Source organism: Lithobates pipiens, unplaced genomic scaffold, assembly GCF_037356315.1.
Source record: "Lithobates pipiens isolate NorthernLeopardFrog02 unplaced genomic scaffold, aLitPip1_a1.2 Scaffold_16, whole genome shotgun sequence".
Lineage (NCBI taxonomy): Eukaryota > Metazoa > Chordata > Amphibia > Anura > Ranidae > Lithobates > Lithobates pipiens.
This window is the reverse complement of record NW_027507748.1, coordinates 366,268,555-366,286,254: the sequence shown is the minus strand read 5'-3', so window position 1 is coordinate 366,286,254 and position 17,700 is coordinate 366,268,555. Positions and strand designations below refer to the sequence as shown.

The following is a 17,700-nucleotide window of genomic DNA, read 5'->3' as shown; positions in this document are numbered from 1 at the left end:
ATTTACACCAAAGAGGTTTCTTATCGTACGTCATGGGACACAGAGCCATAGTACTTAGTATGTGGGTTTAATAGGCCACCTTCAAATGCTGGACACTGGCATGCCCTAAATTAAAAAGTGCCCTCCCTATATAATCCCTCCCACTGGTGGGGGGTACCTCAGTTTTTTTCGCCAGTGTCTAAGGTGTTGGTCACGAATAAAGATGTGCTGTGCTGAGCTCTGGAGCAATCCTTGCTGGGGCTAACCATGCTGACTGGATCCATTTAAAGTGTCTCTTTTGGCCAAATTGAATGGTATCCAGGCCTCGTATCCGAAGATACAAGGTTTTGCCTGTGAATGCTTCTCTTTTAGAGAGCTGGACCCTGGGATACAGTACTTTTTGGTAGTGAGGCCATGAAGTTTTATTGGCAGGGTGCTGTTGCAGGCCCAGGATAGTGGGTTTTCTCTAGGATCCCCTGCTCCTGAAGGTTTATCAGAACCCACCGTGAAGAGTGAAGATTGGGTCTGTTGGTTTACCACAGAAAACCCTGCGGCGGGAAAGGTAAGGGAAGTTTTCTAAGAAATTTTCAAATTTTCTTATGAATGTCTCCTTTAAAATTGTAGATGTTGTCATGCCTATGTAGTTTCCACTGGGAGCTGTATTGAGCGCTTCTCAGAAAGCCACGATGTGATCCAGGAAGCAGAAAGCTCTTCCTCCGAACGACAGCAAGCCCTGCGGTAAGCCTGGGGGGGGTCCTCTCCCCACCAGACACCCCATGTGCAGCCTGTTTTCCCCCCCTCTTCTGGGGGGGGGGGAGAGCACCATTTTAAATAAATAAAAATAAAGAACGCCATGAATGGACGCCGCTCAATGTCTTCCAGCTCCCCCCCTCACCATGCCTGTCTCTGCCTGGGATGCGCTATAGGGTCAGCTTCGTGGGGAAATCGCTTTTTTTTTAAAAAAACTGAGAGGGGCCGTGGATGGCGGGGGCATGGCTTAGCGTTGTGTGGGCATCCTTCAACGTCCAGTGCAGAAAGGGAGGCTTTTAAAAAAAGGCACCTTTGTGTGTGTTTATGTTGCTGGAGGGACACAGCAGCAGAGGGGGTTTTTAAAAGGTTTGGTGACACAGGCATTCCCTTTGACATATTTACGGCATCAGGCTGAGCATTAATAGCAGCGATTAAGCTGGACTATTGTCCATGCAGTTGATGCACTCCTTCTGGTAGTACCTCTGCTTTGTGCATCGGCTATGACCCGAAGGGGTGTAAAAAAAAACACCTCAAAAGGGCCTCTAGTAAGACTACTACAGTCACACGGCAGTCTAGAAACATCTAAAAAAAGATGTCCTTATGCCCTGAGAGTGATATGGCTGATCAGAGTGAGCGAGCCATCAGGAGGGTCAAATGTTGCAGCTGCTCTTGACACTGCAGCCCCTATGTATATTACCCAGGAGATTTTTTCTTCAACCATTTTAAGCTTGGAGCAAAAAATTGCTGCTTTAATCGCATCCCAGAGTCGGACTAAGCATAGCAGGTCCCCGTCCATTGCTCAGGACTCCCATTCTAAGTAGCAAGAGAAAATGATTTGCCTTCTAAGGACCAGGAAGAGGCTAATGTCTCTGCGTCTTAGGAACCTGATACAGAAATATCAGGTCTGCAGGAAAGATTGCTGGTAAATCTCTCACTGGGTTGTCTGCTCTACTTTTTCGCTGCCAGCAGCACAGTCAGTTGATGAGCCCACGTCTGGTTTGGATTCACTAAAGCCTCCCCAATCTGATCATTCTTTTCCTATCCATGCATGGCTATGGAAGCTTATGTATTCTGAATGGGAGCACCCAGATAAACAATTTTTCCCTCCAAATAAGTTTTCTATACTTTATCCTATGGAGGAAGACTTTTATAAAAAATGAGGTTCTCCAGCAATTGACGCTGCTGTATCCTCTGTAAATAAAAACCTGACTTGTCCAGTTGACAATGCTCAGATGTTAAAGGATCGAACAGATAAAAAGTTGGAATTCCCTTTTAAGAACTATATTTCTCTAATGCCGCGTACACACGATCGAAGTGTCCAGCAGGCTTGGTCCGGCAAACAATCCACCGGACTTTGTAACGAACAGACTTGGCCACACATGGACACTCGGAAAGTCCGGCGATTTCTAACGCGATGACGTACAGCACGTACGACGAGACTAGAAAAAGGAAGTTCAATAGCCAGTAGCCAATAGCTTCCTTCTCGTACTTGCTTCAGAGCATGTGTCATTCTAAGTCCGCCGGACTAGCACACTGACAAACGGATTGCCCGCTGAAAGTCAAGTCCGGCGGACAAATTTTGAGTCAAAACTACTTTCTAAGTCTGCCGGACTTTACGATGAAAAATTCAGCTGGAGCCCACACACAATCGAATTGTCCGGCGTACTGTGGTCTGGCGCAGTGTGTACGCGGGATCACAGGTTCAGTTGTTCAACCTGCACTGGCAGTGATCGGAGTATCTCAGTCCTTAATGGACCAGTTTACAGATGTACTCAGTTATTCCTGATCAGCAGGCCCATGATTTGGCCGGTATATCAGAAGAATTGTGTTTCACAGTAGATGCTATAAGAGATTCTATTCTGCAGGCATCACGGCTTATGCTAGGGTTGGTACATGTGCGTAGAATTCTATGGTTGAAAAATTGGTCGGCCAAAGCGCTATGCAAAAAGCTCTTGGCCAGTTTCCCTTTTCATGGTGGACGATTGTTCGGAGATGATCTGTATAAGTATATCCAAAGAATTTCTAATGGGAAAAGTTCCCCTTTACCGGTCAAGAAAAAGTTTAAACATTTTACTTTTAAACGTACTTCTTCAGTGCCAGGGGCAGCTGCCTCCAGGCAGTCTCGACGGCCTTCACCGTCAGATTCTAGAGGTAAACTTCTCGGTCAGCCCCGGGGCCAAAAGAGGACCCCCACAAAACAAAATACTAAAGCCTCCTTATGAAGGGACGCTCGCTCGGGTGGGGGGGAAGGCTTCTACATTTTTCAAGAGTCTGGCAGGAACATTGTCAAGACAGATAGGTGGCTTCCTCAAATTCTCTAGGTTACAAACTAGAGTTCCCGAGAGTTCCCGTATCCCCGTTTTCTCAGATCAAACTTTCCCAAAGATCCAATGAAAAATAAGTCTCTTTCTAGATCTGGATCATCTCTTATCTCAAGGGGTGATATCAGAAGTCCCTTTAGAAGGGCGAGGTTTGGGTTTTTATTCAAACCTGTTCATAGTTCCAAAACCAAACGGGCATGTCAGACCCATTTTAGATCTCAAACATCTAAACCAGTTTATAAACATCCGTTGGAGTCAATCCAATCTGTAGTCGTCTTCCTACAAGGATGACTTCTGGCGTCAGTCGACATCAAGGATGCTTATCTCCATGTGCCGATTTTCCCTGCTCATCAGAAATTTCTGCGATTCGAGGTAGAAAATCATTACTTTCAGTTTGTATCTCTACCTTTCAGACTAGCTACTGCACCTCGAGTGTTTACAAAGATCCTGGCTCCTCTTTTAGACAGGTTAAGGGCCAAAAGTATAACAATACTAGCCTACTTAGACAATCTACCCTTGATAGATCAATCGGTAGCCCGCTTAAACCAAACTTTGGTCACCACAGTCAGCTACCTGGAAGACCTAGGTTGGATTCTCAACCTAGAAAAATCCTCCTTAAAATCTTCAAGGAGATTGCAGTACTTGGGGCTGATCGTAGATACAGGTAAAAAGAGGGTGTTTCTGCCCCAGGAAAGGATCAGTTCCATAAAGGAACTGATCCAGGTGGTCAGATCAAAGAAGAATCCTTCTGTTCGTCTTTGCATGAAAAGATGGTGACTTCTTTCGAGGCCGTTCCTTATGAGCAGTTTTATTTGAGACTGCTACAAAACTATCCTATCTACTTGGAACAAGAAGATACATGCTCTGGACTTTCCAATGCATTTATCCCCCAGTGTGTTTCAGAGCCTCAATTGGTGGTTGATATCCAAGAATGTTCAAAAGGGGAAATCCTTTCTGCCAGTCACCTGGAAGGTGGTAACAGATGCCAACCTTTTAGGCTGGAGAGCAGTCCTGGAAGAAGCGTGGATCTCTTTGCGTCCAGGTTCAACAACAAGATCGACAACTTTGTGTCAAGGACAAGGAATCCGATGGCATGCGGAACAGATGCCTTGGTCTTTCCTTGGGATCAGTTCTCACTGATCTATGCATACCCTCCTGTTCTGCTTCTGCGGCTTCTTCACATGATCAAGCAAGTAGGGAAGGAGATGATTCTTGTGGCCCAGGATATATTGGTTTGCAGAGATCATAAAAATTATGGTAGGGGACCCTTGGACCCTAACACTGTGGCCAGACCTTCTCTTGCCTGGTCCGTTATTTCATCCTACCTTACAAAAGCTAAATTTGATGTTTTGGCTATTGAGATCCACATTCTAAAGGACATTGGGCTGTCAACTTCAGTAGTTTAATGCTGGGAAGCCAGCCTCTAGAATCATATACTATAGAGTCTGGAAGGCATATGTCTCCTGTTGTGAATCCAGGGGTTGGCACCCCAGAAAATATGTCATGGGTAGGATCCTTGAATTCTTATAAATGGGATTAGATATGAAGCTGGCCTTGAGTACTATCAAAGACCAGGTGTCAGCCTTATCAATGTTTTTTCAACGACCACTTGCCTCATATTCTCTAGTTCGTAATTTTGTTCAGGGGGTAACATGGCTTAATCCCCCAGTTAGATCCCCCTTGAACCATTGGGACCTAAATTTAGTCCTATTGGCTTTACAAATGCAGCCTTTTGAGCCTATTCGAGATATTCCCTTGTTCCTCTTGACAAGGAAATTTGTTTTCTTGGTTGCCATATCTACTGCTAGAAGAGTATCGGAGTTGGCTGCTCTTTCTTGTAAAGAGCCACATTTGATTCTGCATAAAGATAAGGTTGTATTACGACCTCATCCTAAATTCCTACCGAAAGTAGTATCAGGTTTTCATTTAAACCAAGATATTGTCCTGCCTTCTTTTTTTCCAGAGCCTCATTCTGTGAAGGAAAAATCACTACATTTTCTTGATGTAGTGAGAGTGATCAAGGTCTATTTGAAAGTGACCGCTCAGATTCGTAAAACGGATGTTTTGTTTGTTGCCAGACGGTCCTAAATGAGGGCAGGCCGTGTCGAAATCTACTATTTATAAATGGATTGGTCAAGTGATTGTTCAAGCCTATGGTTTAAAGAGGAAAATTCCTCCTTTTCAATATAAAGCGCTAGGGCTGTTAGTGCTTCTAGGGCAGTGCATCACCAAGCCTCCTTGGCTCAGATCTGCAAGGCCGCAACTTGGTCTTCAGTCCACACGTTTACCAAATTCTATCAAGTTGATGTGAGAGGTCATGAGGATAGCACTTTTGGGAGCAGTGTACTGCAGGCTGCAGTAGAAGTTCTCTGGCCTCTTTGTGCCCTAGTTTTGTTGTGTCCCCTCCCTTCAATTGGCATTGCGACGGGACATCCCACATAAGTACTATGGCTCTGTGTCCCACGATGTACGATAAGAAAATAGTATTTTTAAAACGGCTTACCTGTAAAATCCTTTTCTTTGAGGTACATCACGGGACACAGACGGTGGCCTATTAAACCCACATAGTAAGTACTATGGCTCAGTGTCCTGTGATGTACCTCAAAGAAAAGGATTTTACAGGTAGGCTGTTTTAAAAATCTTATTTTTTCCTCCCTGTCCCAGTGAGAGGAAGTGATAGGAAATCTCCCCCCTAGGGACAGTAGTAGTGGTAGAATGGGTAAAGTTTAGAGCCTCCTGTGACATTTTATTGCTGTATACAGTGCCTTGCAAAAGTATTTACCCCCTTGGCATTTTTCATGTTCTGTTGCCTCACAACTTGGAATTAACATGGATTGTTTGAGAATTTGCATAATTTAATTTACATAACATCATTTAATTTACAGAACATGCCCACAACTTTGAAGATGATGTTTTTTTTTGTTTTTTTATATTGTGAAGCGAACAACAAATAGGACAAAATAACTGAAAAAGTCAGTGTGCATAACTATTCACCCCCTAAAGTCAATACTTTGTAGAGCCACCTTTTGTGGCTATCACAGCTCCAAGTCACTTTGGATAAATCTCTATGAGCTTCCCACATCTTACCACTGAGATTTTTTGCTCATTCCTCCTTGCAAAATTGCTCTGGCTCCTTCAAGTTGGATTGTATGCTCTTGTGAACAGCAATCTTTAAGCCTGACCACAGATTTTCTATTGGATTGAGGCCTGGGCTTTGCCTAGGCCATTTCAACACATTTACAGGTTTCCCCTTAAACCACTCAAGTGTTGTTTTAGCAGTGTGTTTGGGGTCATTATCCTGCTAGAGGGTGAACCTCTGTCCTAGCCTCAAATCACACAGAGAGCGGTACAGGTTTTGCCCAAGACAATCCCTGTATTTAGCACCATCCATCTTTCCCTCAACTCTGACCAGTTTCCCAATCCGACTGCTGAAAAACATCCCCACAGTATGATGCTGTCAACACCATGTTTCACTGTGGGGATGGTGTTCTTTGGGTGATGTAATGTGTTGGGTTTGCACCAGACATAGTGTTTTCTTTGGCCAAAAAGTTAAATTTTAGTCTCATCAGACGAGAGCACCTTCCTCCATACATTTTAGGAGGCTCCCACATGACTTTTTGCAAACTCAAAACGTGCCATTTAACTTTTTGCTGAAAGTAATGGCTTTCTTCTGGTCACTTTGCCATAAAGCCCAACTCTATGGAGCGTATGGCTTATTGTTGTCCTATGAACAGATACTCAAGTGTCTGCTGTGGAACTCTATAGCTCCTCCAGGGTTACCGTAGGTCTCTGGGCTGCCTCTCTGATTAATGCCCTCCTTGCCCGGTCCGTGGATGAATACTTTTGCAAAGCACTGTATATCTTCCTATTTTGGTGACATCATTCTCTGGATTTCTTTACTGATGTCACAAAGGAGAGGAACTTAGTAGAAATCTTCATAATATGATTCACAGACAGCAATCAAAACCTGATTTTAAACTGATTCAAGGAAGCATCCTGAATAGTTCTAGTTTACCTTAAGCTGACTATATTTTTTTTTGTAGGTATTAGTGGAAGACACAGATCAACTCTGGAGGAATCATTGTCAGCGAGACTTCAAAAAAGAGAATCCAGGAGAATATGAGTCCTGGAGAGAATTGTACCTTCGATTGCATGAGGCCCGAGAAAAGAGACTTCAAACCTTAACTGAAAACATTCGCTCTGCCCATGCAAATAAACCAAAAGGTAATGAAGCTTATTCTAAACTATAGAATAAAATATAATCCGCGCAAATAAGGGCTAAAAAATATGTGCAAATATCCCACAATACTTCTTATTTGCCTTGTTTTTGTTTATTATTTTACTCGGTTACAATATGTATATGAGTGATTGCGCTGCACCTGTTATTTGCACTTTATTCTAAAATACTGCATTTAGATTCTGGCACTTTGGCTACAGCAGTTAATACATTTCTTCTTACACCTTTTTTACTGAATAAGCCCATGACCAAAGAAGTGTTTGCGTGCATGTGTGTGCAAGGAACAACAAGATACCAATGCTCCAAAGCACAAAGTATATGGAATACATAAAACATGCATTTTGACAAGCCATATCTCACCTTTTTTTTTTTTTTATCATTTTGGCTGTGCTTTACTGAAATGCCAGTCCTGTCAATTTAAAGAAAACTAGCCACAAATGGGCATTTTGTACCAGCTTGATTATTGAAGTTTGTATTCTTAAGATGCAGTGCAGCTTTAACTCTCAGGGGGATAGGTATTTTTCATATTATTTTGTTGTATTTTCTCCCTCAGTAAATAAGTTCCACAGCTCACTGTTAAGTTGTAAGGCCCCCACAGAGGCCGTCTTAACTGCTGCCTCAACATTGTGCTGATTTAATACTTTTCAAACTAAGGTACCATCAGGTTTATATGAAAGAAAACGAAAGGCTTTGTTAATCAGCAGTTTTTAGCTGGCCTTAGACTGCATGAATTTCAGCCGATTCCTATGACTCAGCTGACTTTTGCTCTGTGGTTGGCCCTACCAATACCGCCCACTTCGACAAACTTCAGTTGAGAAATCAAATGAGTCAGGCAGTAAAAAGGTGGCTGAACAGCCAATCCGATGCAATCACTGTTTGGGTACTCTGACACTTGCGGGTGCCTACTGTCAGAGTGCTTTAGCCATCAGAAGGAAATTCATCCATCCAAGCTATTTGGCATGGATGGGGTAATCTATGGATTTCTTTACATTCTGAAATCGGGCTGATAGTCATTTGTATTCTCAGCACAGAAATAATATCAGGACACACAACTATCCAAGAGAGGTGAGGAAGCACAGTATAACCATTTAAAAGAGGAATTTACTGGTTCTCTTTATTACCATTTGACCTACTAACTGGACAAGTTCCTCTGAATATGCATGCATGTAGATATTTTATCTCTATAGCTTCAGATCTAAATCGAGGACTCCTCTCTTACTCTGGCCGACACTAACAAATTATGTGTTTGATGAATTTGTGAACCTCAATTATGTATATGTTAGATGCTCTCATAACAGTGTCATGGGCTTCAAGATGTTAAGGTATACAAGAAGTGAAAGTGAGGAGATTGTTTGTTTGGCTTTTATTCTCTTTATTATGACTGAAAAGTATTGACCACAGGTGAGTATCTGGCCAATCTGTGGTTTCAAAAGTATGATTAAAAGTGATATAAATGATTACTAAAAACCACAAACGGCAAGAAAAAAAGTATAATATGGAATTAGCTGACTTGGTTGTCCCTGCTCCAAGTCATAATGAGTTAATATGAACCGCATACTAGCTTATTATGAAATACTTACTTTAGAACGAGGCCCCGACAGCTGGCCCGACCCACGCCGAGGGAGCTGACATGTTCCCTCGGCATGTCTTCCGGGTATCGCGGCTTCAGCACTGTGAGTGGCTGGAGCCGCGATATTGTCACTCACGCATGTGTGTGGGAGATGTCTTTCCAGCAGGGTCCGGCGCCTGCCAGACTTTCAGCCAAGAATCCCCTGTGCACATGCGCCGCTGCAGTTATTTTTTTTTTTACCTACAGGTAAGCCTTATTATGGGCTTACCTGTAGGTTAAACTTACCAAAAAGACTATACAACCGCTTTAAAGCCCAATTGTACTTTCAGATTAAGGCCGGGTTCACACTATAGCGATGCGGGAACGCCGCGAATCCGCAGCGTTTACCCGCATCGCACACCTCCCGCCGGCAGTTCACACTGCCCTATGCGGACGGCTGGGAGGGTCAATGTTATGTTAATGACACCCCCAGATCCGTCCGCATATCGCAGTGCGATCTGCCGACTCGCACAGGAATCGGATCGCATGGTGTGAACCCCCATGCGATCCGATTCTGTTGCGGACCCAAAAAAGGGTCCTGTGCGAGTTTGCTGCGGGAGCGCTGCGAATTCAGCCATACTATCTGTATGGCTGAACTCGCATCGCTACGGAGATCGGATGTGATTTGCTGTGCGACTCACATCCGGATCTCCCCCCCGCAGCGGTGTGAACCGGGCCTAAAAGTTTATATACATTTCAGGTGCCTCATAACAAAAAGGTTCTTTGTAAAGCAGCCATGCCCTGGCTTGAGTTGAAAAGCTTGTCCCCTGCTGGCAGCTGCAGAAGGGGACCATTACTTTTGTATGGAAGCTGTGGTCTTATTGTAGAGGTTCAACACAACACTCCCCCTACTAATTCAGACCTGTAGCTCTGAAATTAGCAAAGCTCACACTGATTGCAAAGCTCAGATTCTGACTTGGTAGGAGATGTGTCAGACCTCAGCAGAGAAAACAAACACGGTTTCTTCACAGATAGCAATGGTCCCACACTGCAGTATGCTGATCTTTTCTACTCAAACTATGACTGATTTTTGAAGAAAATAAACTGTAAGACTTTGCACAACTTTTCCTTTGTAACTGAAATGTATTTGGTTAAACTGAAAGTTCAGTTGGGTTTTAAATGCCAGGTAGTTCCGAGTTTCAGTAAGGCTCCGACGTCTTGTAGAGTCTGATGAAGCTTGCATATGTGTGCATGAGAGATAGATATTTATATCTATACAGCAGGATGCACTCAACTGATACTGACAGTGGTTAATAATGCACGAGACAGGGATGCCCAGGAACAGTCCAGGCAGGTCTGTTTTGGAATTTTATTCAGCAAGGCATATAAACATTTTCACTGCAGGAGGGCTTTGTATAACAAGCCCAGAGTATAAAACAAAACCTCTGCTCTTCTGAGCTGCTAACTAAATTTGTCAGTTCCTGACTTAAGCTGGCCATAGATGGTTCATTTGACAAGCAGATTCCTCCATCCACACAAACAAGATGGATGGAGGTTCCCTCCGCTGTGACATTCTGTCAGAATACACAGGGCTGCAGCCACTGATCACCAAAGTTTTCCAACTTCTCCATTTGACAGAAGTCCATTTAACAATTTTATTCTGTGGAACAGGGACAGCCACACTGATCGTAATTTGGGCATCCCTGCTGAACCAGCTAAATGTCAATCCATCTATAGCCAGCCCTCTTACAGGGTTCCCCAAAGCAAACAAGTGGGAGGGAGAGTACGAGGTCTGGCCAACAGGTTATATGTGGACCTCAAAATAGACTGAAAACTCTACAAAGCCTTCAGGCTCCAGGACATAGACCAGAACTTATTAACATTGCAGAAAACAAAATTACAATTTCTTAGTTGTACATCACAGGATTAAGAGGACTTAATATTTATGAGTACTTGGGTTATGTTGCTACCTTGAGGTGAGTGGGCACTTGCCAAAAAAGGCAGAAATCCTATTCAGGCATACCCCTCCAGCTCATTTAAATTTCAGGTTTTAGCTGGTGTTCTTGCGTGATGAATGTGCCTACAGATGTCTCTGGATAGCATCTTTCAGGGACTTGGTTCCTGATTTTCTGGCTTATTCCTAATATTCCTGCTGGAGTAGGGGAGGGCTTCACTAAGGTTGTTTGCTACAGTCAGATGGCCAATAAGGACTGTACCCAGACACTGCATGCAAATAATTGTGATGGCCTGTAATTTTGCCAATTGTCACTGACTCCTGCAGACAGCGTTCTCCAAGGTAGTGCACTCAGTGACTTTGCTGATAGGGTACTTTACAGGTCCAGGGCAGTGATCCTCCTGAAGGGAAGTAGAGTTCCGGACAGCCCTGCAGGGCATGGTTGTTGTGAAGTGTGAATATTAGCCCTCCTTGTGCTTCAGCAGGACTGGTGAACGCCTCTAATATAGTGGAGCATGTAGCAGTTTTTACCCAAGAAATTTATTTATTTATTTATTTATTTGTGCAAAGTGGATATAGTGTGTTAGTATAGCTCAACGGGGATGGACCAGTGTGGGCATTGGTCTCCAGGCCACAGAAACAAATGCAATCTGTCTCCTGGTATACCAGGGGTTTGCTGGCTGTTGACCTGGCCATTTTCTACTTGAATAAGACCCCGATGGTCCCACTGAATTAGGTCCTTAAAGACCCACTTTAGGACATCCACTCTGGTGGGAGCAGCTCTGTAGCTTGTGATGGGTGTTTGCCAGACCCTTCAGAGAATCTGACCTAAAAAGCCGGTAAACTACCAGCCTGCACGGCATTTATCTCTTTTGAAAAAAACATTAGTAAACTCAACTGCCTCTAAACTACTATAAATAACTGAGTGTACATGTACACATAAGTTAACATAGTGGAGAGTTCAGGGGCTGCTAAAAAAAAAATGCCCTAACTGCTCCTAAAGGTGAGTTTGGCAGCTGCAGTGTACATAAAGCCTAAATTGTTCAATATTTCCTTGTGTTAACCTATCCTATTGTGGGTTAATACCACAATTCCAGTGCTGTAAATTTAGTGCAAATACAGTGGGTAATAGCAGCAATTCTTGATGTGTCCCATATGGAGATTGATACCACACTCCTAGTGCTGTCAATTCAATCATACAGGTGCCTTTTTAAAGTGTCCACGGTTGTTCATTTTGTGTTGGGGGCTGCATTTTGGATTTTATTTCAGTCTGGTGTAGAGATGTTTCTGACTTTAAGTACCATAAAGGAACAAATTTTGGCCTTCGCTTTTCTGTCAGATTAATCACATCTCATTTCATGTCTCTGTAGGACCTTAACTTGGTCTTGTCTGTTTTGTAGACTTCTCCTTTTGAACCTTTCTTAAAGATTCCCTTTTAGAAAGGTTGTCTTTCTACCACAAGGCTGTTAGGCTGTTTCTTTTAGCTAAGTTCACCTCTGCTCACAGGATCTCTGAGTTGGCTGTGCTTTTATTTATGTATTTTTTCGTTTTTTTTCCCTAGGATAAGGTGGTGTTGAGGCATCAGTCTGCTTTTCTACAGAAGGTGGTTTCTTTGTTCCACCTCAATAATATTTTGTGTTGCCATATTTGTGTAACCAATCTTAAGAATCAGGGAGGCATTTTTGCTCTTTGAATGTTTTTCAAGCTGTTTGAATTTATCTGAAGTCTACAGCTTTGTTTTGACAGTATGATTCCCTGTTTGTTCTGCTTGAGGGTGCTTACAAGGTCAAGCTCGGTTCACACAGGGGGCGACACGACTTGCTGCGCCGCGACCTGCCGCGACCTCAGCGGCGACTTGCAAACGACTTCTGTATAGAAGTCAATGCAAGTCGCCCGAGGTCGCCCCAAAAGTAGTACAGGAACCTTTTTTCTAAGTCGGAGCGACTCGAGTCGCTCCTCTTAGAACGGTTCCGTAGTACAGAACGGGGGCGACTTGTCAGGTCTCGGCGCGGCAAGTCGTGTCGCCCCCTGTGTGAACCGAGCCTTAGGCTGCTTGTCAATCCACTATTTATTTTCAGGTGGATTTGTCAACTTGTTTATCAGACCTGATTGCCATGTTGCCCACCACTGATGTTCGGTGCTTTGGGACGTCCCAAGTAGTCATGAAAATGAAGTCATGTGATGTTCTTGGTGTACATCACAGGGCACAGATCACTTCCCTCATTGCTTGCTACAAAACTGAGGCTTAGTTGAGTTGGGAGGGTTATGGGTGGATATACCTGCCTTCACTTCCATTCACTTGAACCAAAGTTGTCATATGAAGTCCTCTGTGTCCTGTGATGTACTCCAAGAAAAGTAGTTTTACAGGGAAACAAAAATTCTAATATTTTTTCTACAACATCAGTCCATTCCCTGGAGCCTCTCGCCATCTGCAGAAGAGAAACCTACTGTAGGTGACACACATACCCAGGTGTTCACAATTCTGCAAGCCAGTTTCTCACAGCTATACATACATACATACATACATACATACACAATACAGTATTATGGAGTCAACTGTAAGTAATTCTCTGGGCCTCACAGTGATTTTGCCGGTAGTCATAATGCCCCTTTATTGTTTCTGAATACAGTACGACAAGCAAAAATGGCCTTTGTAAATACAGAAGTGAAACCCCCACGAGATGTGCGCAGAAGACAAGAAAAGTTTGGAACTGGAGCAGCAGTTGTCAATGAGAAGATCAGGTATGGGGTTAAAACGATTAGGTAATCAGATGTATTCAGACAGCATAAAGTAAAATTCCTGACCATGATATGTTTATCTCACTTTAGGATTAAGCCGTTTACTCCATTTAGCAGCAGCAGCAGCAGCATTAGTAGTAGTAACAACCATGTGACCTCTGAGGAGTCACGCTCATATGAAGAACCTAGCACCAGCTGTACCGTGTCACCACCACCACCGAGCAGTGTTCAGTCTGGACATCATGATTCACGTAAACCACAAGTCAAGAGTAAGTTCCTATGAGATAAGTAGTGAAAAAGCAAGTCCTACATAATTTGTTTTCACCTGTTTCTAAGAAAAAATGCATATTTTTAGATTAAATGTGTCATCATTCAGATTCCTGAAGAAAAAAAAAGTACTAAATTAAATGTACAGTATATCCTGCTCATTGACATTTATAGATTTTTGCTTTGATTTAGTTTCAGCTGCTTTTTTGTTGAATGCTTAAGTGTGTGTATTGTACCAACTTCTTTTCTTTTATTTTTCAGAAGTTGCTCCAATGATGGCCAAAACAATAAAAGCTTTCAAGAACAGGTTTTCACGGCGATAAAGTACAGGGAAAAAAAAAATGAACTTTGGTGTTGTGATGGGGGAGGGATAACACAGAATAGGGAGCTGTTGCTTTTATAAGATGGGGCTCCTGGAACGGTGCTTCCCTCCACCCTACCTTTCTCCTTTCCCCAGTTGCCGAATATTTTACGTCTTGGTGACACGTGTTTTACTACATGTTTCATTCGTCATATGTATAGTTCTGCGGAGTATCCAGTTATTCCATTTTATTGACTCTTGTTTAGACAACGACTTGTCCCCTCCTTTTGATGTGCAGAGCACAGCGATAGCTCCTGTTTTTATCTGGATTTTTTCACTCTTGGGCTTTATGAAGAGAGGGTACAAAGACCGGTTTATGTGCAGTATCATGTGAAATTCATTAGTGTGTCCCCTCAAAGCTTGGAAAATCTTGTTGCTCTGGATTACTGCATACCATTTCCCAACGGTCTTCAATATAAGCCCATCTGTGATTGCAAACTGTATTTGACAGATATCCACGAGTTGGTCAAATGTTTATTGGCAATGTCACTTCAACTGAGTCTATAATCCCAATAAGATAACTCATTTAAAGTCAGTTTCTGCACTAATTGGGAAAAAAAAAGTTTCAAAAGTTTAAACTGTTAAATCTGTTTGAAATGTCTTTATTCATCCCTGTAGATGATTTGACCTCTATCTTAGGTTCCTTTGTAATTTTTCAAATTACATTTTTTGGATACCCATGTACCGAGCATTCTTGTTGTGAAACAAATGTTTCAGTTTTGCAGTGTCATGTATTGATAAGAATTATTTTACAGAGACCTTTTCAGTGACATAGGATTTTATGACATGCATCCAATACATACAGTTGTATGAAAAGTTTGTGAACCCTTAGAAAGTTTCTATATTTTTGAATGAGTGGATCTTAAAATATGTTGTGATTTTTTTTTTTTTTTATTCCGGAACCTTATTTGATAAAAAAAAACAACAAAAAAAAAAAAACAGTTTACATGTAAAATCATTAAAGGGATTGAAGGGATTAAATAGATAAGTGACTCTGCCTCTTTGAAAGAAAAAACAATTAACACATATAATAACGTACAGGCACCAAGAGATGCCTGGAGCAGCTTTGAGTGTCTCTGCTGTCGCCAGATGGTAGGCTGATCTGATTGGGAAAAGCTTTGGGATTCCTGATAATGCTGGAGATAGCCTGCCAGTGGAACAACCCATCATAGTGATGGGCCAATAGGGAGTAATAGGGGTGGGAGCTCCTCTTTATTTTCTCCTCTCTCTGCTATATGCATGAATCACTTTTGGCAGTTTTTTTCTGACTCCTCAGGCTCCTGAGAGACAGTCCGCCCACCCTCCAGCACACAACAGGTGACTCCTAGCCCTATGGCTCTGTATATTTTTCTATGAGCTTTGTAAGCTTGTGTAGAGTAGGGTGCATACATTTCCTCCAATCAGCTCACAGATATCGGGGAACTCTATGCTCTAGCCCTGCAGTGTGTGTGACATTAGATCCCCGCCCCCTGCTGCTGGAGCTGAGAAAGAAAATCCTTTGATCTGTGTACAATCTACAGAAGAAATAGCTGCAGATAAATGGGTACAACGTATGTAGGAGGATTTGCATCATCTGTGTATCACCTGAGGCTAGTCACTTCACTGAGTATATATAAAGGTTTACAACCACACAAAGTGATGGGACTGAAAGCTGCTGTGTCAATTGTTTCAGCCACTTATTTGAATTTGTGGTTTCCTGCCATATAGGAACAAAAACCTCAACATTTTGGTTACCTGTGCGTGAGAACAGTTCATTATTTTTTATTTTTTAGTTCACTAGTTAAATAGAAAAGTTTTATTTATTTGTTCACTAATAGGATACCAAGGTAAAATTTCTGCATTTATGACTTCAGAAATCAAGAAAATTTCTAGGGGTTCACAATCTTTTTATAACCTACTTTTATCCCAAGTTTTGTAGCTTGAATAGATTTCAATTTTTTATTTCAATATTTTAATGAACTTCTTTTTTTTTATTTTTTTTAATAGTTTCCACGTCTCAATAATTTATTTTTACTGAAAAATTATTAAAAGGTATTGTGCACTTTGCATCAGTTTAAGTGCAATTGTATTTTCAAACAAAAAGATTTCAAGGGCAGGTTGACTACCATTTTGAAGCCCAGAAACTACACCATTGGCCTTAGCATCAGTAAATATACTGCAACTTTGTAGCTTAGATATGTCGATAACACAGCTTCCCACGTGCTGCCTTCTCTCCATAAATGCACATTTTCAATGAGAGACCCCAGTGCAGGGCTGCAGAAAGGCAGGTGCTCTAGAAAGTAATTAGTCCACACAGTTCCCATGCTGAAGTAATGACAGGACTAACATTTCTTTATATGGCCTTTCCTCGTCTGTATTGCCATGCATTTTCCGTGCTGAAATTAGTTTTTTATAGAGTGGGCTGAGCTGAGCAAACCAAACAATGCAAGGGGTATCTGTGTTATAGATGAATGCATGCAATGTTGATGCAGAGGCCATTGGTGGGTGGTTGCTGAGTTTTATCATAAAAGTGAATCTGCCCTGAAAGAGAAACGTTGGCCAAAACATATTTCCAACCATTTATCATGGACACTGCCTGCCTGTATAACTTATTTTTCTGTGCATCCAGTCTTTGGTTCAGTCAGTGTTCTTTGTGTTCCTTATCATGCTTTCTGACATGCCTGAATGCTTTCTGCTTCCTACAGCCCCTCCCTCATTTCTAACACTGTTTTTTAGATTTTTTTTGGGGGGGGGGGGGGGGGGTGTAGATCGGTACTAAAGAGGCCATTCACCATCTTCTGTCTTATTTCAGCAACCAAGACAATCCTTTCCACTATGAATCCAATTTAAAATAGAGGTTGATGTTCAGGAAATGACGTTAATTTATTAGGAAGAAGCATTACTTATTATTACACAGTACAGTATACACATATACGTCTCTTCTTCTCTGTGTATTCTAAACCCCCACTTTGGAAGTTCTTAGTAATATTTAGCAATTTCCTAGACCTAAATGGTCCATTAACCTAGGTCAGCTGTGAATTGATTCTGGATTCTGTAGTTTTCTTGACATTATACTGAAATCAATAGGGAGGGGCTGTAGAGGACTCTTGTATTTCATGTGAGCTCTTGCTTTATGTAAATAAAACAACAAAAACGTAAGAAAAAAAACTCTGGTCTATTGAAGGATACAGTAAGTCTTACCTTTAGGTTCACTGCCACCTACAGGAGACTGGACACCGGCAATAAAAACTGCAGGCCAGCACAGGATAACCCCTCCCTCTACCAGCATGCCTCAGTTTCTTGGTGCCCTGGGGGGGTGGATGTTTTTTTTTTTTGTTTTTTTTTTTGTTTTTTTTTTTGTTTTTGTTTTTGTTTTTTGTTTTTTTTGTTTTTTGTTTTTTTAGCTCTGTTGTGTAACTTGATTATACTACCATCACTTTGTTATTTTATTCAAGACTCTTTCAATTACTTCTAGAGTGCTGGTCTCTGTGATGCAGTTCTCTAGTGCAGCTTTCATCAGCCTGACTTTTGGAGTGCTGCAACCAGACCCTGCTAGACTGCATG

At 42.2% G+C, this 17,700-nt stretch overlaps 1 protein-coding gene across 1 annotated transcript in view; it reads left to right on the top strand.

The window, feature by feature from the left end:
• The window catches only part of ELOA (elongin A), a 49,463-nt gene extending 31,987 nt beyond the window's left edge, over nucleotides 1–17,476 (top strand). Inside the window, exons 8-11 of the mRNA XM_077482072.1 lie at nucleotides 7,094–7,274; nucleotides 13,421–13,532; nucleotides 13,620–13,798; nucleotides 14,058–17,476. Of these exons, the coding sequence (XP_077338198.1) occupies nucleotides 7,094–7,274; nucleotides 13,421–13,532; nucleotides 13,620–13,798; nucleotides 14,058–14,119 (534 nt within the window). The 3' untranslated portion in view covers nucleotides 14,120–17,476. The remainder of the gene's footprint in view (nucleotides 1–7,093; nucleotides 7,275–13,420; nucleotides 13,533–13,619; nucleotides 13,799–14,057) is intronic.
• The last annotated feature ends 224 nt before the right edge of the window (nucleotides 17,477–17,700 follow it).